Source organism: Heliangelus exortis, chromosome 3 (assembly GCF_036169615.1).
Source record: "Heliangelus exortis chromosome 3, bHelExo1.hap1, whole genome shotgun sequence".
Lineage (NCBI taxonomy): Eukaryota > Metazoa > Chordata > Aves > Apodiformes > Trochilidae > Heliangelus > Heliangelus exortis.
The window spans coordinates 69,948,201-69,973,930 of record NC_092424.1 but is presented as its reverse complement, the minus strand read 5'-3'; the positions used below and the strand labels follow the sequence as shown (position 1 = coordinate 69,973,930).

The 25,730-nt window shown below is 39.6% G+C and overlaps 1 protein-coding gene across 3 annotated transcripts in view; it reads left to right on the top strand.

Annotated features, from left to right (window-relative positions):
* The first annotated feature begins 6,990 nt into the window (after positions 1-6,990).
* The window catches only part of ARMC2 (armadillo repeat containing 2), a 61,358-nt gene continuing 42,618 nt past the window's right edge, over positions 6,991-25,730 (top strand). Inside the window, exons 1-6 of one of the 3 annotated variants that reach the window (XM_071741208.1) lie at positions 6,991-7,036; positions 10,552-10,764; positions 12,015-12,087; positions 14,116-14,281; positions 15,508-15,592; positions 19,026-19,076. In XM_071741208.1, the coding sequence (XP_071597309.1) occupies positions 10,556-10,764; positions 12,015-12,087; positions 14,116-14,281; positions 15,508-15,592; positions 19,026-19,076 (584 nt within the window). In that variant the 5' untranslated portion in view covers positions 6,991-7,036; positions 10,552-10,555. Of the gene's footprint in view, positions 7,037-7,454; positions 7,538-10,551; positions 10,765-12,014; positions 12,088-14,115; positions 14,282-15,507; positions 15,593-19,025; positions 19,077-25,730 lie in introns of those variants that run through there. The other 2 variants (XM_071741209.1, XM_071741210.1) reach the window with 2 other exon arrangements.

The following is a 25,730-nucleotide window of genomic DNA, read 5'->3' as shown; positions in this document are numbered from 1 at the left end:
TGCTAGTATTACAGCAAATTCACCTTGAGTGAACAGCTGCTTAAAAAGGAGACAATAGAAAAAAAGGTGGTGCCAGCTTTCTGGAAAGCTGTGCTAATCTGGCTATTTTGGCATTATTTAGGATGCTCCATTTCCAGTGAGTGACACAAAAATAAGTATTTCCTGCTGCATGGTCTTTTCATGCTGGGTAATGTACTGGAAATAAGAGATGAACCTGATACAATGGGCTTTGCTAACTGTAATGGAACAGTAAATAAGGTTTATGTCCAATGCGGTGCTATCTTGTTTTGAATACATAAAAATTAAAGTAGTCCTTCTCCATGGTAATCTCTCTAGAGAGTAAATTCACATCAATGTGGTTTGGGAGAAAGCCCATGCTTGCCTGCCCATCTATCCTGTTTTCATTAATGGAGTTACAAAGCCAGCTCTGGCAGCAGTGACAAAACAGCTCTGGTTGGAAAGCTCTAGATAAAACCAAAACCCTGTAACTGGGAAAAAACAAAAAAAACAAAAAAACCCCCAAAACCCATAAATATTCAGCAAACCACAAACTCTATAAGTTAGCAGCCTCCTGGAGAAAAAAAAAAAAAAAAAAAAAGTCCCTCATGAGCTAAACAGAGTCTCATCCTGTTTCCTAAATTCAGTACAGTCAGTGGCAGTGCTTTGTTTTTTTCCATGGCATTTCCAGATATTAGAGAAAAGCTCATTCTTTAGATACAAAACATACATGTAAAATATATAGATGGACAGAAAACATACATAGCTAAGAGACTGTATGCATGCATGGAACCTGCTGGACCTCTGCATAACCCCATGTGTACCCTGAGTTCCCAAACACTGAGCCTGACATGCCATGGACATGCAGCACCTGTGCTCTGCAGGCAGCCTTTATATTATGCAGGAAGTACAATGTGTTCTGGGCACGTCCAGTTTATCACATATTCACAGATATTCTGCATAACACATAAACAGAAGGTCTGGCATGGTTGTGTATATGCTGTGCTGCACATGGACTGAGACTTATGTCTCAGATTTCCTGGATGGGTATCAGGAAGTCCATGTTCTATAGAAGGATTTATTGAAAATATATACTCACTCATTTGGTTCCACTGTCACTAAAAATCATCTCAAGTAATTTGGGTTTGTTCCAGTGATACTGCATATAACTGGTTTACAGCGAGTGTTTTCTGTAAATGATGAATGTGCTCACTCCCTGCTTTGCAATAGCTTTGTTTCTGCTCTGTGAAAAGCTTTGGTTTTAACTTTTTGGACCTTTGCCCAATACTGACATTTCAGTACTCTTAATATATGCTCCCCTTTCCCTCCCACCAGCAGCTGGTAGATGCAATTTGACAGGAGAATGGGCTAGGAGGAAAGACAACAAATTCTGACGTAGAAACCTTGAGAAAGTAAACAAGGTCACTACATTAATAAACCATCCCTATTACAGTGAATTCCCTTCCTAAATTAGCTATGTGTTCTCAGTGATCTCCCTAAGGGGTTCTGTACCTCAACAGCTTTGACTCTATCCATGTCTCTGTTCCCAAATACCTCTTCTGATGTAGGCTGTTGTTGGTACCCTTCGTGGTGGGCTTGTGTGAGCAGTAAGAGCAGTATCCCAGCTCAGTGTGCTCTGTGGAGAGTGCACAACCATCATAAGGAGAGCTCAACAGGCTGGCCATAAAATGAACTACTTGGACCACTGAACTTAAGGCTGTGCCTTGTGAGAAAACAAACTGTCTTTCCTTCTTCAGCAGGCACTGGCTTTTATCTCGGCTTTTAGGCGTTGCATTGGGATTGTGGCCTCTATGATCTTCACATTTTCCTTCCTTATCTATTTATTCTTTTAAAAAGGCTGTTTTCCCCAAGTATCCCTTCCTGCTCTGGCTGTAAAAATTCAGGTCTTAAACTGAGTAGCAGCACGAAAGTCACACAGAGCTCTGTCTAGTCAGGTCAAAAGGCAGACTAGAAGGAAAGCAGGCATTTTACTAACATGCCAGAGATTTCCAGTCACTGCCAGAGGCAGCAGAATTAACAAGAAATCAATGAAAGCAGTCATTGATGTAAGGACAATCACATCGTGGGTGTGCTGCTGGTAGATGGCTCACAATATGAAGTTGGACAAGAAAGCCCTACATGCCCCGTGTCAGCAGAAACACACCAGGAAAGTTAACACACATTGGCAAGTTAACATAACTTCACCAGGAAAGCTCAGGTTTTTATTGACAGGGATAAAGAGTGAGCATGGAAGGAACCAAGTGCTGGCCAGAGTGAGGGTAAGGTGCAGAGTTTGCAGGATGCTAGCAGAGTGACCAAATCACACTGAGTAATGCAAGCTAGACACTGATCATGGCAATTTCCCAGATGTTCAGATAAATATGAGTAAGACTTTAAGGAATTAAAAAAAAAAAATCCAAAAAACTCAAACATCTACTACAGAATATTTAAGTTTGAAAGGGACCTCCAGAGATCATAGAATCAGAATGGTTTGAGTTGGAAAGGACCTTAAAGATCATCTAGTCCAACCCCTCTCCTCAAAGCAGTCACTCAGGGACTTTTTCTATCAGGTTTTAGTATCTCCAAAAATGGAGATCGCAAAACCTCTCTGCACAACCCATTCTAGTGTTTGATGACCCTCAACATAGAAAATAGTTTAAACATAATTATGTTTAAATGGAGTTTTTTTGTATTTCAGTTTGTGCCCACTGCCTCTTGTCCTTTTACTGGGCACCACCAAGAAGCCTCCATCTTTCAGATACTTATACACTGCCAAGACCCCTCTTGAAGCCTTCTCTTCACCAGGCTGAACAATCCCAGATCTCCCAGCCTCTCCTCACTGAATGAGGCTCCAGTGCCTTAGACATATTAGTTGCCCTTCCCTAGGCTTACTCCAGTATGTCCATGTCTCTGTTACAGTGGGTTCCCCATGACTGGACCCAGCACGGTAGTTGTGGCCTCACCAAATACTGCAGAGAGGAAAAGGATCACCTCCCTCCACCTGGGGGCAATGCTTTTCCTCATGCAGTCCAGGAGGCTGCTGGCTGCCTTAGCAGCAAGGGGACATTGCTGGCTCATGTTTAACTTGGTGTCAACCAAGATGCCCAGGTCTTTTTCCACCAAGCTCCATTCCAGTTGGCCCCCAGCATGTACTGGTGCATGGGCTTATTTGTCCCTAGATGCAGAACTTCATATTTCCCTTTGTTGAACTTCTTGAAATACCCCCAACCCTGTTCTCCAGCCTGCCATGGTCCCTCTGAATGGCAGCACAGCCATCAGGTGCTTCTGTTACTCCTCCCAGTTTTGCATTGTCAGCAAACTGGCTGAGGGTCCACACTGCTGATGAGCAGCCTCCAGTTGTGTTTTGTGGTGCTGATATTGACCCTTTGAGCTCTGCAGTTAAGCCAAATTTCAGTCCAGCTCACTACCCACTTAAATGCCCACACTTTCTTTGGCTCTGAGGGCATAAAGGGAAACAGTCAAAAATCTTACTTATAATAAACAACATATACTCCTCTCCCTTTATCCACCAAAATAGTCCTCTCGTCCTATAAGCAGTGACAGATTTCCCCATTGCATTTAATGGAGATCTCATAAACTTGTTTGATTAATTTATTAGACTACCTAGCATAGGTTTTTTTTTTCTGACTGCTGCAAAAAGAACTGCTTCACCTACCTTTGTAATGAGCTACAAGTGATATGAAACACAGAGCTTATTTAACAGCACATACCAGATGGTCTATGCAAAGTTGAGTATGACAAGAAGATTTTTGTCCAGATTGGAGGTGGGACTGTTGTTTTGTTTTGAAAAAAGATGAAAGAAACAGGGGGAAATGGGGATTGCATTGCCATTTGAGTTTGTGAAAATGCTTTTGAAATGCTTTTTTCACTCCTGAAGATGAGTTTCTGCTTTTACAGGCCAGCAACAAGAAGCAGTGAATATAATCTATCAACACTTGGCAGGCAAAGTGTTTAACACTGTACACTATTTCTGAATTGCACTGCAATATAGGCCTTGTATGTTTAGATACTCAGATAAGTTTCATTTCTAGAGAAATTTGTTAGCCAAACTGAAAATTGAGACTGGATACCAGCACAAACACCCCCCCTTACCCCCTTTCATGATTTTGAGATCTAAAAATTGAAGTAATTTCAATGAATACGACATAATTGAATACACTGTATTTTTTGTTAGTTAGGCTGAACTGCTCAGAACACATTGCTTTACCTCAGAAACATTTTGAGCACATATTGGTTTGCCTAGATGTAGTCAATTTATGTGTTTTGGTACTTCCTCTCTAAAGCAGTGCTATTGCAAACAAGGAGATTTAATTAAGTACTCTCATTTAAAATAGGTGCTGAGAGAGTTCATTCAATAAAAAACGTATGAGAAAAGGGATTTAAGGAAGAAAACTGTAACAGCTGAGAGAAAGAAATATTTGCTGTAATTGCCAAAGCTCAGAAATTGAATAAAAAATTAACTCTTCAATTTGATGACTTGGAAAACAGGGAAGGAGAAATAATGCGCATATGAAAAGGATTAAAGAAGAAGCCAAGAAGGAAGGCTTAGTGGGTTTAAGTGGGTGGATTTAAAAAAATTGCTTAAAGAATGATGAGATGATAACAGTAAGGAGAGGTAAACTGGCTTTACCAGGAAACAGATCTATACATTTTCCTGTGAAACTTCACTTTGTATTATCTCAATTAAAAAAAAGATTCAGAAGAAAATAACAGAGAATGAGCTAACTGTGAAAGATCTGAAAATAGCACACATACAGACACATTCTATGGCTTTTAAGGGTGACTATACAAAGAAAAGCAAGTAGGATACTAACAAGGTTTTCATTACTTCTGAGGTATTGAACTTGCTTGCAGAAGAAAAAAGGCTAAATGTCTAATAATTAGAGATAAAGTAAAAGCTAGCAGACATAATAGCATGTGTTATGTAAACCGGCTAGGGTTGCACATGGGAATCTTTTTACTGCTATCATAATGCCTGTCAGAATTAAAAGAGGTACGGAAGATGACGTCTTTTCAGAAGAAAGGAGCCTAACAGGCTTGTAACAAAACATTTTATTCAGAAAGAAAAATTAAATTTAAAATGTCCACAGGGTTCTCATCTAACAAACATGAGGGAGTAAGAGTTATGATGTTGGTACGCAATTGTTATAAGGAACTTTAAGATGGTAAGATATATATCCATATGTACGTATAAATATTTTACAAGATGAATTTAGTTGGGGAGTGCTTTCAGATATATCTAAAGTATGTTATTTAGGAACTAAGGGAGAAGCTTGGTTAGATGAAGCAGTATTTGTTGTGTTTTACTATTACCCACAAAAATAATAACCACTCTCCTATTGCAGTTTTTTACGATACATTTCAAAATGCATTCAGAGATAGTGAACAAAGCCTGTCCTCATCAGGCATGAACAACTTGCCATAACAGGCCTGTCTTTGTTGGTAACATGTCTGGAGACTTCCTTATACAAGCCATGACCACAACACTCATCCTGGCAGCAGGAGGCACATGAGGGAGCTGTTTCAGACCCTGCTGCACCTGGCCAACAGGATCCTGAAACCTGGACGTGGATTCACCTTTGGTAGGGCCTCACCCAGGAGGCTGCTTCAGGGGGACACTACAAGTGAGCCCCTCATGCCACTCCAAAGCTCTCTAGCCTGTAGGGCCAAATTGTGTGAAGCTCTGCTATGGACTGTGTCAAAAAAATGTCTGTAAAATGTCTGTCTTTTGGCCTGTCAGACAACAGGAGCTGATCAGGAGGTGCAGTAGCACTTCTGGCCCATCAGGAAGGCACTGAGATGAGCCATCTGATGATCTAATCCTGGGTGTCTGATCAGTTTTGTGGTTGTTGCTGCACCATGCCTGAGTTCCTGTCTTATTTTACTGTGCAAAACTTACAATGTCTCCATTTCCAATCTGTAAATCTCAGCTCAGAGAGAAATTACTGTAACAAGGCATATCCAGTATTTCCAAAACATAACATTTTTTCAGCTCAAAACTGGGTTTTTGCTATCCACTGCTATAAAATCACATTACCATACAATAGTTTGGGTTGGAAGGGACCTTAAAAGCCATCTAGTTCCATCCCCCCTGCTTGGGCAGGGACACCTCTCCTTAGACCAGGCTGCTCAAAGCTCCATCCAGCCTGGCCCTGAACACTTACAGGGAGGGGGCACCCACAGTTTCTCTGGGCCAGTGTCTCATCACCTTGACAGTGAAGAATTTTTTCTTAACGTCTAGCTTAAATCTACCCCCTTGCAGCTTGAAATTCCCTCCTTATCCTGTCACCATGCACACTTATGTAAAAGTCCCTCCCCAGCTCTCCTGTAGCCCCTTCAGGTACTGGGAAGCCATTATAAGGTCTCTGCAGAGCCTTCTCCTCTCCAGGCTGAACAACCCCAACTCTCTCAGCCTCTTCACAGGGGAGGTGCTCCAGCCCTCTGGTAATCTTCATGGCCCTCGTCTTGACTTGCTTCAACAGGTCCTTGTCCATCTCCTGTTGGGGACTCTGGAAACAGACAAAATACTCCAGGTGGGGGTCTCAGGAGAGTGAAGTAGAGGGGGAGAATCACCTCCCTCAACCTCCTGGCCACGCGTCTTTGGATAGAGCCCAGGATCCAGTTGGCTTTCTGGGCTGCAAGCGAACATTGCCTTGTCAGGCCAGGCTGACAGAAATCCACCATCCTACGTGCCAACGCTGCACCAGGCCCGCGCATTACCCCGGCCCATGGGATGAGGGGCCGGCAGCCCGGGCAGACGGCAACAAAGACCGGGACGGAACCGTCTCAGCATCGCTCCAGGACCTCGCTGCCGGCCCCAGCCTGGAGCCGTTTTGCGCATGCGCCCGCAGGTGCCTGCGCAGGCGCTGTGGCGTCCCCGGGATCTCCGGCTCCGCGGGTGAAACTCAGGGCAGCGCGCGGAGCGGAACGGCACCGGGAACGGCACCGGGAACAGCACCGGCACCGGGAACAGCACCGGCACCGGGAACAGCACCGGCACCGGGCTCCCCCGGCGGAGGTGGGTGAGGGCCATGCTCGGCCCCGTCGCGCTGCCGAGTGGCTGCGTTTTGCCCGTGGCTCGGCGGCCATGGTGTGTATGGTTGCTATGGTAACAGCGGGTGCCGGCGCCATCCGTGGCGGAGAAAGAGGGGGGAACTGGGGCTGGGCTCCGGGCCCGGCGCAGGTCCCGACCCTCCGCCGTGGCGAAGGAAGGAAGGAGGGAGAGAGAGAGAGAGAGAGGTAGGGAGAGAAGGAGAAAGAAAGGAAGGAGGGAGGGAGCCGTTATTCAGGCAGAGCGCCGCGGCCAGCGCCCGGTGCCGGCGGCAGTTGCGCCCCTCCTGCCCGTAACGCTCGTCTCGGGGTTTGCCGCCGGGGAACGGGGGCTCGGGCTGAGGCGAAGGGTTGAGAGGCGCGGTGGCCCGGGTGGGCCGGGCGGCTTTCCCGAAGAGGCCGGAGGAGGAGAACCTCCGCCTCGTTTCCTGGCCGATCGCTGCCCGCCGGCTCAGCTGGTTCTCCACAGGTGCTGCTTATCTAGGGTGTTCCTCTGGGAAATGTTGTCTGGTGGTTGCACTGAAAATCTTGCTTTGTTGAGGAGCGCAGGCTCAGATTCTGATAACTTTGCGCATACTTGATTTTGGTTGTGATTTCTCTGCGTCAGCGTTTCACCAAGATGAAAGTTTATCAGTTGTGATTACACACTTATATGCTAAGTATATGTGATATGCTAAGCTGATGTTTAAAGTTATTAGATATATAACACCCATTATTAATTCAGTCTTACTAAACCTGTATCTGAGTGTCAGCTATTCTAGAGATGCGCTAGTACAGGCAAAACCTGGATTCAGATGTTGGTGAGCAGAGTGTTCTCAGCTCGAGTACCGGGGTTTCTCCTCAGCGTGCTTAGGTGATTGCAGGCATACCCACTCTGTATGCAAGCAGTTCAACCACACTGGTTCCGAGATGGGAGATAGGATGGCAGAGTCCTTGGGATGCCACATCTGGTGAAGTCAGCCGTGCTTTTCTCATGTGCTGATTGACCCAAGATAAGCCCTGCAGGCAGGGGTGCAACTATCTCGATTCTGGAGATAGGCGTAATCTGGGGTTCTGTGATCCTGCACCACTATCTGCTGCTTTCAGATCTTCCTGTACACCAAAGACTAGACCTCTGCAGTAAACAAGTGGGGATAAAAAACAGACAAAAGCCTGAGTATGGCTTTTACCGTGGTGTAAAACTCTTTTACCTTCCAGTAAAGAGTCAGATAGGAGCTCTTCATCTGTGCAAGTTAAAGGCTATCTGGAAAATTGTGACATCAGTGGAGGACAAGATCTGTGCATACATTGTGGTGTCCCCATTGATGCTGCAACATTCCTTTTATCTGCCCCCTGCTGGGATTGGGAACACTGCTGGGTTTCCAGAAAGAAGCACTAGTAGAGTGGGTTTTTATTTACAAGATACTTTGTTTTTTAAAATGGTGCAGAGTAGACTTTGTGGAAAAAAATAGAAATTTTACAAGTAAATATGAAAGGAGGCAGAACTAGTATTGTATAAACAACTAACACCAAGTGTAAAGTCAGATTGTGTGCCGGGCATCCAGTGTAGTAGTTTCCCTTTTGCCTTTGTGCTGCTCCTTCATCCTATGCTTCCACTTTTCTGCTTGTTGCAGTCATTTATTGCACCTTATTTCAAACAATGATTGAATGTTTTGGGTACCTTATGCTCATCAAAGTCAGAACTTCTGGTGACTAGAGGGTTTTTCCCTTCTTATGCTCATCAAAGTCAGAACTTCTGGTGACAAGAGGGTTTTTCCCTTATGCACAGGTCTGGGTCATCCAGTTTTCTAGGAAGAGAGTGGTCATAATATGTCTGAAAGTGCTTCCTCAAAGCTTCTGGGGTGCGGGACACTGAAGAGCACGTGAAGCTTCTCTCGTGCTTCTATAGCAGAGCACTTGCTTGATGCTTAAATGTTTTGGCTTTAGGCATTATAAAGTAGAGGGTACAAATTGTCTTTGTATTTTGAGAAAGAGATGTGGTTGTACCTTGATGGCACAGCAGCCATACTCATTCAGATAAAGAATTACTTGTGGATAAAGTGTAAGATACTACGTTACTTGAGAACATTTGTTTTAATATTTAGCAAGATGGGTGGATATATATAGACCATAAAAGAAGAAATGTGAATTATTTAAAATTTCTGATTTGTAGAGTCATGTTGACTATGGTTTAGTATTTATTCACAGCTATTGTTTCCATTTATGCTGGATAATAACTGTATCAGACGTGGCCTACAGAGAAGGTCTTCCACTTAAAGGTCAAAATCTTAACTCTGAACAACTGGGAGAATAGGGAACCATAATCTAGCTTCCCTATTCACTGAGGAATAGCTGTGTAATTGCTCTAAGCAAACTTCTGCCATGGAATTTTTTATGTAACTGTTGTGAATCATGTGATCAAGTAAGAGTAGAGAGCACAGACAACCAAATTCAGTCACGGTGAAGAAAAGTGATGTGAAGGTAATCAGGTTAAAAACACGGACAGTCTTGGGTTCCCTACTGTTCCTGTGTTTTGTAATTACACATCTTTTAGTGAAAGAGGTTGGTATACTGCTCCTTAGCATCCAGTCTTATTTTGTATAGTTCAGCTGAAGGAGTTGGGTAATGGATCACTTAAAGAAGCTTAGCCAGAATGTACAGGCTCTGAAAGAAGGATGAGGTAGTTGGAAATGTAAAAACACTTAGAAGTGAAAAAACACGAGAAGAAGTGAACTAAGAAATGAGAAATACAGTTGTGGCTTGGAATACAATTGGGTGCCTTGAGGGATGATAAAGCAAGTCTTTCACTGCCTGTTGCATTTGCTAGCAGCAGGACAGAACACTAATTGAAAGTTTGAGTTGATAATTTATCTTAAGTTAGTGTTATCTTTGTTTGCTTTTGCTTGGGGGTGGGCTGGGGAGGCATTTCTCTCAGAGGAAAAAAATGGATTGCCTGTTCCTTCCTTGTCTCTGCTTATCAATTACTGGTAACTGTGCTTCAGTTACTCATGACAGTGTCTCTTTGATGTATGAGGAAGATGCCCTTGGTAAGATCAATAACTTATATTGGGTATGTCCTAAATTCATTGGAAAGAAAGTATCTCTTTACAAGATATTATTGAATTTCTGTTTGGTTATGTTTTGTCAGTATGAAGTGTTAAGAAATAGATTTTCCATAGTAATGGAGAGTATCATGTTTGGCCCAGAAAGCACTGTGGTACTGTCTGTAGTGTATTTTGGCTTCCTCTAAATACTCTGTGCCAGATGCTTTCTGCTCTTCAACATTTTCCTACAGAACTGAGAAATAGTAAGTGAAATGCAGTATCAGTGGGCCTTATTTTCCACTACTTCACCACCATCTAGGATCTTCTTATAATATTCTTTTTTTCACTGCATTACAATAACATAAACTTTGAAGAATTAATGGTTTGCAGTTTAAAAGTAGCATGATATGTTGTGCCTTTCATGTATATTGTAGTGTTCTTCCTGTGCACTACTTTGCAGAGGAATGCAGCACTCCAAGAACAAAAAGGGAGAACCATTCTACAGGCTTTCAGTGTCAAAGCAGAAGACCAGTTCTGAGATCATAAATGAAGCCAGAGATATTCTACGAACACTGAGAACTCGGAGACCATTTACACCTACTGAGGATCAAAGGAAACTTTTTGGATCTGGATCCTCACGAGCTCCTCAAAATAGACCCCCCTCAACTTTTAGGTACTGCGGCTGCAAGATTTTTTCAAATATTCTTTAGAAGCAATAGATTTTATTGTGTAATTTTGTTGTGTTTCCTGTGATTTTTTCCCCCTGTGTTAACCTCTATTTCTAATCACATCATTTGCCTTCTTCTAATGATCCTTACTGTTGGTGTTAATCTACATGTCCAGGAAGTTCCTGTGGATTAGAACTATGAGTGGCAATCATTACACTAGTTTTGTATGTGGAGAATAGCTTAGGAAGCAGGTCTGTAGTTCACCTTTTTCTTAAGACGGTGTATGCTTTTAATTGAGATAGTCTTCAGCTTTTCCTTACAAACTATATGCTAGATCTTCTTAAATATAAAATTGTAGATCTTGGCAGTATGAAAGGCTAATTTTGAAACAAAATTTGTGCTACTTCAAAATTATTTCCTTGTGGAGTTTTGTTATCTAGCATAATTCACAGAGCTCGACAGATCTGTCTCTCATGACAACAGAAGAAAAAAAAAAGTATCTTGGGCTTTTTGCATCCATTTTGCCATTAATTTTTAAGCTCTCCTTGTTTGTGCCAATTCTGTAATGACTGTAGGGAGGAGATATGAGCTGTATTTGTAATGTCAGGTGTCAGGCATGCCAGAAAGGATTCTGAAACGTGGTTGAAGGGCCATATGGGTAAGTCAGTGTCCATGCTGTTTTCATGGCACAATAGCTTCAGGCCCTGTACATATCTGATATTCCTTCCTGCAATGTTGTGCCCCAACAGAAGGCAGGACTGTGAGAGTGACTTGGCTGTTTGTTGGTGACCAGGTATTGAGATCACTCTGGGTGACACCTGTGCTGCTTCTGACAGTGTTTCTCCTGTGTATGGGAAGGAACGTGCTCATGGCTGTGCAAACCTGGGTTTTCTGCCCTTCAGTGTTCTGCAGCTTGTGTCAGATAGCTTGGGCACAAATTGCTGTTGGGTTTGTGTGTGAATTGAGGTTCTTAGATTTGGATTAGAAATGTTATAGATGTGTATGAAATTAACTGTATTGTGGCAGGTGTAACTCTTCTCCCTTAGTTCTGCTGAAATCCCTGATGTCAAAGTAAAATAGCATTCATGGAAGAAGAGTGATACTGCAGAAGCGCAGTGTCACTATTCCTTTCTCCTCCTTTCCCCCATATTTATTGGCAAAGGAAAGAAGCATGCAGTTTGAAAAACCCACGAACACCACACACAAAACTTTGCTTCTGCTTTATTCATGTTTTGTTTTAATTTCTTTATGCCAGTCTTCATGCATCCAGTTTTGACTTGGCTGAATCAAGACCAGTGTCTGGTATTCGTCTTAGCCCCCTGCATAACGTGAGTACTCTGGAAATAACTCATGCAATACTGACATAAAAATGTGTAGCAGTTGTGTGAAAAGATATGGTTTAAATTGGGTGGAGAGAAATGGAAGCCTGCTGCAGTGTTAGTCTGAGACTCAGTAAGTCATTTTTTTCCCCAAAAGAAACCTGAAAACAACTTAAACTGTTTTAAGTATTGCATTATAATTTTAAGTAGCATCAAAAAGAATTAGAAGATGTAAGATAAGGCAATACTTGCAGTGCTGGGCACAGTTCTGGGCCCCCCAGTACAAGAGAGAGACATGGAGCAAATGGAAGTTCAAAAAAGGGCCAAAAAGATGAAGTAAGGCTCAGAGAGTTGGGACCATGCAGCCTGGAGAAGAGAAGGCTCAGGGGGGATCTTACCCATTTATATAGATACCTGAAGGGAAGGTGCAAAAACAATGCAGCCAGACTCTTTTTAGTGACAGGACCAGATGCAATGGGCACAGACTGAAATACAGGAGGTTTTCTCTGGACTTCAGATACACTTTTTCCACTGTGAGGGTGATGAAGCCCTGTCATAGGCTGCCCAGAGAGGTTGTGGAGTCTCCATTCTTGGATATCTTCAAAAGCTGCCCAGACATGGTCCTGTGCAACTAACTCTAGGTGGCTCTTCTTGAGCTGGGGGGGTGGGCAAGACGACCTCCAGAGGTCTCTCCCAGCATCAACCTTCTGTGGTTCTGTGATAAATAACTTGAAAATAATTAGGTTGATTGACGTTTCTGTTTGACTTACGCATCTATAAAATGTAATGATTGCAGTTTACCTAAAAACCAGATAGAAATGCTTGTAAGAACTCCTTTTCCCCTCTGAAAATTTTGAATTGTTTTCAACTTATGTCTGTCTGCTCTTTCAATTTTCTTACTTAATCTTTAAATCCAAGATTGTCATGATTATTTGTCTAGTACCTGAGAGAACAGGGCATGCTAAATTAAGTCTGCTTGCTGTATATATTTTTTCTTAAAGGCATCTAAATGTGCAAAATTAGGGGGGGAAATCTAATAAATGTTATACTTAAATAATTCTGGTAAGGTAATATATTTATCTAACCAAATGAAAAAAAAATCAGACCATATTTATAATAAATATATCTACAGTTGGTTTCTAATACTGGTGTTAGATTTTCATTTGTCTTGTGTGTGAGAGTGGAAAAAACTTAGAGAAAACTAATGTTAAGACTGATGCAGAAACTGCCTTTTCTTCTTTCCCAATGTAGATAAGCTAGAAAATAAAAGTGGAGCTTGTACTAGTCACAGTGGTTGTGGGGAGTGGGTCTTGCCTCTTGGCTATCTTCAGTTGTTGGCAGGGGAAGTTCTGAAGGATTGGACTGGAGACTTTCTAATGGATTTTTATTGTAAGGAAATTGGTAAAGAACCTTGATCTTAGAAGGCAATGCATTTATGTAGGCACAGCAAGTGTTTTGTACCAGAGTTTCAGGGGGTTGGTCATATGCTTTAGGATGCAAGACACTGACATAAATAAAACTAGAACTTAAATAATTTTGAATCTGTGTGATTTGTTTCAGTGTGATAGGAAGTGGTACATATGATAAAGAATTCAGTTGAAGTGTTTTGGAAATACTACTGTACTGCTCAGAAACAAATCATGAAGAATATATATGCCTGTAGAATTTTTAGCACAAATCTTTGGTACAGCTCTTTTTTTTACAAATAAGCATACTCCAGATGATGTTAAATGAGAATTTATGGGGGAAATAAATAATTCTGCTTTTCAGTTACTCTGTTCAGGCTAGTTTTTGTTTTCTGCACCCCTGAATGTTTGCTTTTATATAGCTTTCTGTTGTGCTAATGGTATAGATATCTGGTTTGTTCAGTGCAATGGTGTAGTTAGGTTCTAGATATGAAAATTAACATTTCTTCATGAGCAAACCTGTGTAGCTTTTGTAACTATTCTATAGTGGACTTAGCCTTTTGTATAAATAATTTAGTTTTATTTTTTAATTTTTGCTTTTATTAAAATGTCATATTTGTCTTTGTCACAGAAACCAATAGTCACTTTTGCAAAAGATGAAGATTCTTCCATTTTCCTTCCAAAGCCTCCTTCTGTTGCTGCAGAGCTTAGGAAAGTCAGCAGTGCTCGGGCACACTTATTTAGAAGAGCTTCTCAGGGAAACTTCCTTTCAGCTAAAATGGTTCCTCCTGATCAGAGTAAGAATGTTTTCGTACATATTATTTCCTAGAAAAAGAATGGCATGATGGATTTTAACACTGTTAATTACATTTTTATTGTATTAATGGGCTTGCATGTCCTTTTAGAGTAAATTTAAAAAAGATTTAAATGGCTTTATGGCAGTTTTGAAAACGTTTTTTCCAAAAATTATAGTGGCTTTCACTTCTGAAAGCTACTTAGGTTTCTCAGTGTTGGAATTTTTGCTGAAAGTTTTCTTCAATAGGTAAAATTGACATTAAATGCTGGAATGATTAAGGAGATAATGAGATGGCATTATCTACAGAGATTCCCTGAGGGATTATTGAGCATGAAAGGAGGACTAAAAATTAATTATGTGTCTTGACAGGTCTCCAACTACGTCATGTTTGTTGTTAAGAGTTTCATTAGCGGAGACTTAATAAAAATTGCTTAGTGTAAGATTTAAAAGTGATTTTCTTGCAAATGGGAAATGACATGTTGGTGTTATGCACATCGGCTCGTGATAGAATGTGCTGGAACTCTGTCTTTAATGAGGACTTATTTGTAATAATGACAATTCTTACATTGCCTGGGATTGTTACTTTACCTGATGAACCTAATATCTCAGTTTTTACATTATTGCAAAATAAGGCTTCTACAAAAAGTACTAAAATTTACTTCATTACAAATTCTGTACTTCAGTACAAACTCTGTATGTTACATCGTGTATCCCAATATGTAGTTTAATCCCTTATCCATAATAAGTTGATGTTACTCTTTGGAGAATTTGAGAATCTGAAGTAGTTAGCCTGAGTTTCCCTCTTACCCCATTTGAGGAATGTGCAAATAGAAAAACACGGAAGTTATTGTGCAGGTTCTCACCACATGTACAAATGAAGGTGTAAGAGTGACATCTGCCTTTACTTGAGTTCCCTTGTAATATTCAGATCCTGAAATCACTTCACAAGGCACAATCCACCTATCAGTAAAAGGGAAATAAATAGATTAAAACATTAAAACGTTAAAGATTAAAACGTTAAAACACAAAACCTAAAGACTTTAATAAGTTATGTTCATAAGAAGACTTTGACTACTTTGTTCTAGGTAGTCTTAAGCTTTCTCACCTTTTAAATTGATGCAAAAAAATTTGATAATGTAACATGACAAACTAATAAATTGATCTGCATTGCATGTATTTATTGTGTAAGAACACTTCTGCATAATGTATTATCTTTCACTGTTTCAGATGAAGAGAAGTTAGATTCTGAAGAACCATCTGCAATGAATAATTATCTTTGCAGAAGTAATGGCAACTGCTTAGCAGAGCAAAGGTAATAGACACCATTTAATGATGAAAGTAGTCAATTAATTTTTAATAAGCATATCAGCAGCTTGGAGAGGGAAGGCTTCCAAAAAGGGACAGCAGGAAAATTTTTCTTTCAGCTGAGAGGAGAAAGGTCAGTATTTCTCAGGTATTGTAATGTGCACCTTCTTACTACCTTCCTCCTAGATACTCAGTTGTGCAAGTATCACAATGTTTAAAAATTGATGGAATTTTAAAATGGCAGTATCTATGCATCAAAACAAAACTATGTTTAGATTTTTATGAAAAAGCCTTAACGCTTCGATTGCAAAGTTTCTAAAAGTTTTGTCAAAAATTGTTGTTAGGATGTTGCTTGATATAAAATAACTTCAATTTTGCTAACACTTTAAGTCTTCTAATAATTATATATAGAATACTCAAGTTTAAATTCAATGTGCTTGCTTTTGCAATTCAAGCCTGTTGTTTTAAGGTGCTATGCATTCTTCCCTGAGCTCCATGGATGAGTAGAACCATGTTTTCAGCTCTGGTATTGGGGAAATATATGACCATACACAAAACCCAGGCTTTACATCATCAGTAGTAGAGGCAGAATTTCTTTGTGGCTTTGAATTTTATTTTATTTATTTATTTTAGTTCTTTTTTTTTTTTTTTTTTTAAATGTCCAAACAGATCTAAGACATTAACGAGACTTACATGCATGCAGACTGTTTTTAGTGAACCTAGATTACTACATTCATTCTGTAATTCACAATTAAATATGTTTGGGTTTTTTAATTTTGATTCAGATTTCAATTCTTGCACAGAGGGGAATAGTCTGTGGCACTGTGTTCAGTGCATGTATTGGTTGCTGCCTTAGTAGTTGGACAAACAACCAGTTTGTGCTAATAACATTGACAAACCTGGCAATCTCTACAGCAAAGGATAAATAAGAGTTAATTTTCAAATCACATCCTATAAACACTTGGTCACTATTAAATATAAATGTTTGTCAGTAAATATATTCTTTCTAGCTTGTTTTTGTGCTTTTATGTTTGGGTAAAGACTGGATGGTTTATCATATTACGTAAGTTACTATAACTTGACTTTTATTTAGTAAAGGTGTGGTGTGAAGTGCTTTAGTGTTGTAGTTGAAATGGGTGTTAATGGTATCCAAGTGTCTCTAATAAGAAGAGGTCAGTTGATACTTTTACAATTTGGAAAGAATGCTCGTCCTCTGAGTCATAATTTTGAAACTTGCAGGTATGATGAAACAATTAATTCATTATACACCCTTGCTATCTGTTCAAATTATATGGTTCTTCATAAATTTGAGAACTCAGAATTTTTTTTCTTATTTTGAATTTTTGTCACTGGTGCACTTCTCAATCATCCATTCATATAGCATTGTGTACCTTTAATCACTGAGTTTCCTGGTAGCCTGAACCACAGAATGTCATGATTTACCTTGATTACCATGATAGTTTTTGAGAATGACTGGCTTTTCTATCAAAATAATGCTTAATAACAGGCAAAAAAATGCCAATTACCATAAAGATTGCTTACTGAAACGTGAAGTCATATGGCACATTTTCAGTTTGGTTTCTCTGTTTAAGAGAAGCTTTAGAAGATATAAAAAGTTGAAATGGAAAAATAATATTTTTTCATTTTCATATTCTTCAAAGATCATTATGCGTATTTGAAGAATAGCTTGTTAAGGTTAATTTTCTTTAACCTCTGCTGGATTAATTTCTCTATGACCTGCTACTTACTTTTCTGACATGTATCTTAACATGATGGCTAAGATACTAATGATTCTAACCATAAAAGATGGAATGTTAATGCATGAAGCTTGTCACATCCATGTTTCAGTTAGGCAGAATAATACTAGAGGTAGTTGACTCTCACCCATCACTTAAATTACATCTCAAATTACTGGCCTTCAGATAGTACAGAAAAATGTTTTCCAATCTTGTTCTGACTAGTTTTCTCCAAAATAGAGGAACTGTACATTTCCCTCTCTCTGTTGAAGGCAAGATCTGAATTTTTGAATGATGTATCTTTGCCTTCTCCTGGAGGTTGTGTGTCCTTTCTATATACTAGAGACAGAGGTGATTTCTGCCAATGCTGCCAAGAGCTGCTGCCTGTGCTGCTTTATAAACCTTGCACCAAGGATCACTGACAACATTTCAGTGCTCATATGGCTTTAGAGTATCAGACATAGCTAAAGTAATACGAAAATGCTTTCCCTTTAGTAAAGAACAAAGATCCCTCATGTTATCAGCTCAAATAGTTCATGCCATCGCATGATGAAATGGCTCTTGGTAATCCAAACTGCTCTTAAACTTTCTAACTCACTACTAAGATTTATACCAATAATGTATTGGTTCAGTATTTTCATATGACACTACACAAGTCAGGCAGACCTTGAGCTATATCCTTTTCTGAGTTCAGAGATGTCATCCATCATCTAATGAGGTGGTTGAAAGGTATCACAAACCTATCCTGCAGCACAGTTTGTTGAGTTTGGTCTTGATAGGAGTTGCATATAAAAGGTTCCAGTACCACAGAGGGGTAGCAGAGTTTTAGAATTCTTTCTCAAAAGAATACGCTTACAGGTACTACATGGTTTCTATGCTTAGATTGCATCTTCTGTGTCATAAATACTTGAGGCATCTTGTATTAGGTTAAAAGATATTTTCCATTTAAAGTACATTGTATTCAGGAATAATCGAATGAGGGCTTAGAGGAGTATGAAAACTTTAATTACCTGGAGTCCTGTCCATATGAAGCAGTTGTGTCTGCCTCAATTCTGTATCCCAGTGAATTAAAACTCTTGCTGTAATTAAGCAAGAGGATTATAGAAATACTATACTTAATACAGGAGGAGGTGCATGAAACTCTTTACTCCCCTTTCCCCACAGTTCCTGTGTATGTACCAAAATAACATTTCTAAAGCTTAGTTTCTGCTAATGATGAAACTAGAGCATGCCAAAATAACATAGCAGTTTCCTGCCATTAATGCTATTATATTTATTCCAAAGGTAACAGAAGAGAAGTATTTTATTCTAGGAAGAGACATGCTTGCTTTGTATCTCAAATTCTTTTGCTATCCCAAGGACTGATGAAAAGAATGAACAGTGCTGGTGAAATCACTACTACTTTATGAATATACTGAGGGGAAAAAAAGAGGAAGGACCTTTTGAGGCAAAGAGATTTGCTATTTTTGTTGCAATTCTGTTTTTCAAATAATGATCTAGTTATAATAGAATAGGTATATTAATTGAAGCTGATTGAATTTACTGACATATTACCTCAGGAAAGCAAGGAGCAATTTCTGACAGTCATAAGGAAACAGTAAGTTTTGTTTAAATCTTCACCCAGGCATTCTGCCTTGCCACTTACTGTGATTGCTATAGAAATGAAACTTCTAAAATGTTTTTTGCATTCATATATTTCAACAGAAGTGTCAACAGTGATGGCAGATTTGCTGATGAAGAGCAACAGTTTCCCTGGTGAGAAAAGATGAATTATTTTTTTTCCTCCTCCAATTTCTCAATGTACTGAAAGCTTAAATGTCATTCCAGGACTCCTTAGAAACATAGGTGATGGCAAACTGTTGATTTTCAAGTGGCCTGCTCTAGACATTTTCTAATAAGTGATTTCCATAATTAGCTACAAAGAGATTAGAAAGCGCTGTAAAGAAGAGAGACTATACCCTATTTTCTATGAAAATTAATTGCTGTCCCTGTTAAATCCCTGTTTGACAGAATCCTTGAGAGATATTCATGAACTGCTTCCATAAGACCAGTTTCTTGTGCTTTTTAGAGTTTTGGAATGCTTCAATAGGAAGTTATAAAAGGAGAGGAAAAGTGAATGCTGGAAATCACTTGTCTGATTGATTAAACTAGCTTCACATCTGTGCCCAAAATATTTTTTTTTCTCCTCAAAGAGAAGGATTCCTACAGAGGAGATAGCTTCCTGAAGGGAGCATCCATTCTGTTTTGCTCCGGATGAATTCTTGAAACAAAAGACATGGAATGAATATTAGTTTTTTGTATGAGTTGGCTGATATTGCTGCAGATTCTCCAGACTTCTTTCAGACTTCTTTCAGGATTTGTCTTTTCTTGTTTTGTATGTATATTCTCATGAAGTCATGGAAACAGGAAATTTATCTACTCTTAACTAATCTTTCTCTCTTTCTGCCTCAGCTCCACTAGCTATTGAGACTATGAATTTAAAAAACAGCTGAATGGGGTAAAAGCTTTCATAGGTAGAGCTTTCTACTGGGTTTTCTGAAAAAAGTATGGCACCTGCCCTTCCAAGAAGGTGCCTCTTTTTGTATTGGGTTAGAGGATACTGAGAGAATGTTTAGAATGAATAATTCTTTTTTCAGCACTTTTTGTAGAGTTCTGAGGAAAAGAGCAACAGACAGCTATTATTACTTTTGGTCTCTTCAATTGTGAAAGAGAGTGGAGTTTGGGCTTATTTGTACTGCCTACTCCAAAGGCAGTTTTTCAACTCAAGTAATTTGTTTAAGGGTAAAATCATTGGTCTCCACATCTAGGAGATTTAGGTCTTGGAGAGTCCTTATTACCTTGTTGTTATTATAGTGGTAATTTTAGAATGGGAAAATGGGCCGTGCCAAGGGGTAAAGGAGGAGTGCAAATTCAGCCTAGGTAGGTTGAGAGTAACAATGGATTTAGATTAAATTTATTTTAGAGTAAGAATGCTTTTGCAAGATTGAACTTAAGAAAATGAAGATTCTGTAATTTTTGGGGGGTTCAAACATGTTTAGGCAAGTATTTTGGGTGGGTTTTTTTAACGGTTAAAACTAGGCTATCAGTTGTCTGTTTGCTTAAAGATACCCTGCCAGAAATAAATACTGTTAATATTTTCTGTATTAGGCAGAAGATGCAAATACTGCAAAGAATGTAAAGGATAAGGATACAGGTTTTTCATCAACCTTTATTATTCTTTTAAACCATACTATTTAACATGTGAATGAGGTTCTTCATCAACAGTGGTATAAATAGAATACTATATTCTTTTTATTGCTGGAGCTGCCATAAATAATGGATTATGCCCATGATTGTGTTTATAGAGGAATTGTTACTTGCTCATCTTTAGGATGACTCAGAGTATAGTTGGCCTATTTGTCAACATATTTTTACAACTTTTGTTGCCTTTCTGCTATTTATCCTTTCTCATATCAGTGATATCAGTTATAGTTTTTATTCCCTTTGATTTAGTCTTTTCTGGTGGTGTTGCTTGTGATGTAATCCTCTGTTGAAAGAAATGAAGGCAAGTGCAAAGTCCTGCACCTGGGGACCAGCAACTCCAGGCACCAGTATGTACTGGGGTCCATCCAGGTGGAAGGCAGCTTTGCTGAATATCTGGGGGACCTGGAGGACACTAGGTTCATGGAACAGGTCAGGTTGGAAAGGACCTCAAAAGATCATCTTTTGTGGAAAAGGGAGCCTAGAAGAGATTAGCCTGCAGCTGATTCAGTCATGTCTTGAAAACCTTCACCACACTTGGAGTGCTGGGTCCAGTTCTGGGCACCCCAGTGCAGTAGAGGTGTTGAGCAGCTGGGGAGAGTCCAGCTACTAAGGTCATGGTGTTCATGTGAGGAAAGACTGAGAGGGCTGGGACTGCTGAGCCTGGAGAAGAGAAGGCTCAGAAGGGGTCTTAGGAATGTGTATAAATACCTGAGGGAGAGTGCAATGTGACACCCTCATTTGTTTTGTGACAAGAGCATTTCCTTCCCCCCCATGGCAGGCATTCAAAGGAGAAAAAACTAGTTATTTATCTGTCACTATTCTTTTTAGAGACTTCCTGGTTGGATATATTCTCCCAACACATCATTGCAGCTTTCCCGTTGTAATCCATGTAGAATTTGGGAACTTTTCATTGAAGGGAAAATACCCAATTGCTTAACTAGCCAAATGAACCTAATGAATAACTTGTATGCCATCCTGATTATTGCTGGCATTAAGAATAAATCCAGATCACAGTGTAGAAGGTTTGTGTTGGAAGGGACCTCAAAGGGACCTGCATGGGCAGGGACACCTCCCACTAGACCAGGTTGCTTAAAGCCCCATCCAACCTGGCTTTGAAAACCTCCAGGGAGGGGGCAGCCACGACTTCCCTGGGCAACCTGTGGCAGCATCTCACCACCTTCACAGGAAACAATTTTTTCCTAATGTCTAACATAATCTCCCATCTTCAACTTTTAAAACATTGCCCCTTTTCCTCTCACTGCACACCTATGCAAAAATGGCATGTCTGTCTCAGGATTATCTACATTCAGGAGGACTGAGCTCTGATCTAGTCTGAAAGAACAACTTTATGCCTGGTAGTCCTTTTGATACACCGGGATTGCCTGAGTAGGCTCCAAGGAACTGCTTAGCATCGCTCTAAATCTGTTCTTCTTACTGCTTAGTGAAATGTCTTGATTTTGGGGTGTAGATACATCATGTCTGGCTTTACAATGCACACAACATATGTCTGTAGTTCAGTGCTTGTGTTTATATATAAACAGTCTGTATCTTTTACTTATTGTAGTGCCTGTGCTGCTCAGAGAGCTATGTGAAAAGTTAGAAATTGCTCTCCTAGGTGTTCAAAGACCTGAAAACATAAATGTATCAAAGATCCAAAACAAAATCTATAAAAATTTGAGTCACATTTTTGGGTTTTAAATTAACTAGAAGAAAGGAAGTTTGGGGAGAATGAAGGAGGTGGACAAAGGAAAATACTTTGAGGAGAAATTGAGTGACGTTAGGGGAAAATGGAAGAAAACAGAAGATTATGGAAATAGATCCCAGGTGAAAATTACGATGGCAGAAACTAAAAGAGAACTGCAGGCAGGGCACCTCAACAGCACTCTCTATTTCCTGGAGGTATCTAAGATATCTATTTGCTTTTTGGTCACTGTTAGAGGACACTGAGCAAGGTGGACTTTCAGCATGGCCTGTTATGACTTTTGTATATTTTTGTTACGTTAAGTTGCTAGAATACTTTAAGTACAACTGGTTTTGTTCACCTTATCAAAATTAAGATGGAAAATAAAAAGTCTCTAAGGACAAACAATGAAACTATCAGGTGCTTAGATTTGCCTATGAGGAGGATCTTACAAGATTAGAATTGTAGTTCTGTAGATGTACTGTATGCTCATAATTCCATTTTTCTGACATAAGATAAAGGTCATCAAAGAAATAAAAGGGAATTGAGAGGCAATAAAATGGAATGCTTTAGAAATTTACTTTAATATAAACTGAGTCCCACGCCCCCATGTAAGCAGTACTTTACTTTTGAAAATGCAGTTAGAAGTTAGGAAGGAGACCAACATTTTATCAGGAGCACACGAATGGTAAGAAATCTTTCATGTGGTGGCAACACAAACTAAGGCATCCTATCAGGAAGGAACTTTTGAAGAAGAGGCTTTTCTGTGACTTTCAGCACTTACCAGTTTTATGTCTTTTTTAAAAAGAGGGTGAAGACAAGCTGTTGAAGCAACTAGCCTATGTTCTGCTTCATATTTTTATAAAATGTATATAAGTAAGTTTTAGTATAATTGTAGCTTATGCAGGTGACACCTTCAGAAGGCAGCATGCTGTATGTTTTTCCAAGTTGCTGTCTAGTTAGCTTTCCTGGTTTAAATGTTGCCAATGTTTGAGATTTACTTCTATTTGGAACATTTTGTGCAAATGGTGCTTTATTAGTCGGACTCAATAAAGTCCTTGAATGTTAGGCCTAATATTCCTCCTCTTTCTGTGAGTGAAAACCAGTTTGTATCAGAACCAGGGAGTTCTGATGTGTTACAGCCTTCTTCCCATGCTAAAGAAGTCATGGGCTTAAGCAGTCATGTAGAATTCACCAACCAGAGATACCTATAAAATACAAGAGTCTTGTTATATTCTGAATCACAAAGTTGGTAATTAATTTTAATTTCCTTTTTAAAAATGGAAAATAAATGTATTTCCAGACATTAGATTGTGTATGTACTTCCTCACAGTAGTTACTCAAAACATGCTATGCACTTTCTGCATGTGAGTAGCTCACTACCTTTGCAAGACTGTTCAGATTTCTGTTAACAAGGGATAGTCCTGGTTCCTATCACTACTTCAAAAGAGAGAGCCCACAGAATAAGTTTACGTGGGTTCTAGAGAAGACTTGTAATCTCTGGAAGAGTAAAACTGTGTGAGATATTGACACTTGCAGAAACAACTAGTATGGGACTTAAGGCCTTTTCTATACCCACTGCCCTTACCTTTTGTTCATTCCCCATTATTTCTATTCTTCTCTTTGGAAACTCCCCCTCATCTTCTTCAGCTTATATTGTGCTACCTCAGTTACTGTGCTACTCTGTTCTTCTCCCACTTCCATATATTCTAGTTTTGCCTCCCAAACTGTAAGAACATGTAGGTGTTAAAAGAAGGTGGTGTCTAGAGGGAATGCCTTCAAGTCTGACAATTCAGAAAACATGATCATGTTCTCTTTCTAATGGAGCTTTGCTACATCAGTGATCAAAGGTGCTTGTTAGCTACATTCCTGTAGAGAAGCATTAACTTGTTAGTATTAAGCTATGTGTCCTTCTTATAACTAAATAATTGATGGAGCACCAGGGCTGCATCTGTAGTAATAATTAACTAAAAATAAACAAAGGAGTTAATTTCTGTCTTGGCCAATTGCTGTGTGATGGGTTATGTTAATATAATGGAAGTATTTTTAAGTGATCCCTACCACACACAAAGTGTTGCCTGGGAATGACCCTACCATTGTTTTTGCACTGTGCCCAGGTATTCTTCAAGGAAAGTACTACCTTTCTTGGGCCAAAACAATAGCAGGGACCATGCTAAGGGTCTAACTGTATGAAAAGGTGTGGCCCAATATTGAGACCCATTGCTAGGCTCTATTTTTCAGGTTCATAAGTAGTCAAACTTTCAGATGCTTAAGGCTCAAGCACCATTCCTCTAGTGTGATCTTGAACTCACATCTGTGAAGCAGACCTTGCTGTTGTGTGCAGCTGCTTTGGAGAGAACCAGCTTAATTCTTTGCCTTTGGGATACAGTTCTTAGAAATGTAGTTTTCCCTGCAATACCACTGAAGGTGAGAGTTTGCAGATTTACCATTAACAAGCAGCTCATGGCAAGAACAAGCAGGTAAACATCCAAATATGCAGAGTTTTTGAATAAATGCCACTTTCACCTAATTATGCATTCTTTCATCGGGGAAAAGTACTGGACACACTACTGAGGTGCTGGCTCACCTTGCTTTTGGAAGTCATCATGGTCTGTGTACATCCAAGAAAGCAGTATTTCTCATAGGGGCTACTATGATATCCCTCATATAAAAGGGATAGAGATGATCTGGTTGCCAAGTTCTTTTTTCCTCTCTAAGTCATCACAGCCTCTGTCAGTTGATTTCTTGATGAGTCCCTTATCAGATGATCAGATTTCTGCCAATTGGCTTTGTTTCCAAGGAAACCACTCTCTTGACAAGCCAGTTCTCCTCAATAGTAGGTAACTTATTTTTTAGAGTAGGTTGATTACATTTTGACTTCATAGTTCTTAACAGGATATTGCTGCTTAAGTTTCAGCCCTACATGAAAGTGAAGTGATAACAAAGCAGCAAAAGTCTCTGTAACTAAAATGGAATTGACAGCATGATAGAGATACATAAAGGGATTTTATAATCTTTCACAAAATTCATAAATTGTACGTACTCCCTAAAGGTAAGCCTGCCCATCAGCCGTTCTCATTTGTGTACATATTCAGTGTATTATTAATCTGAAAATAATTAAACAGTTTAATTTATGAGGATGTTTCCCAAAAGTACAGATAGATCTGTGAATACCAGCAATGCAGCAATCTGCTCTCCTACTTGCAGAGGTCTGTAAACTGACTGATACTGGTGTTTAGAAATCATAGTTTTGAACCAAACTTTTTGTTGGTTTATTTACACAGTTCAAACTCTGACATGGTCTTATCCTTCTCACATATGTGTTGTTTTTATCAGATGAGTGTTCAGTCTACCACATCCTTTGCTTCAATGTCTTTTCAGCTTTTGTTTCCTACATAACTTAGGATTGTCTTTGCTGAGGTTTCTTGGGTTTGTTCTGTGGATTTACATTTTAGGGGAAGAAGCACAGACAGGATTTAGTTACA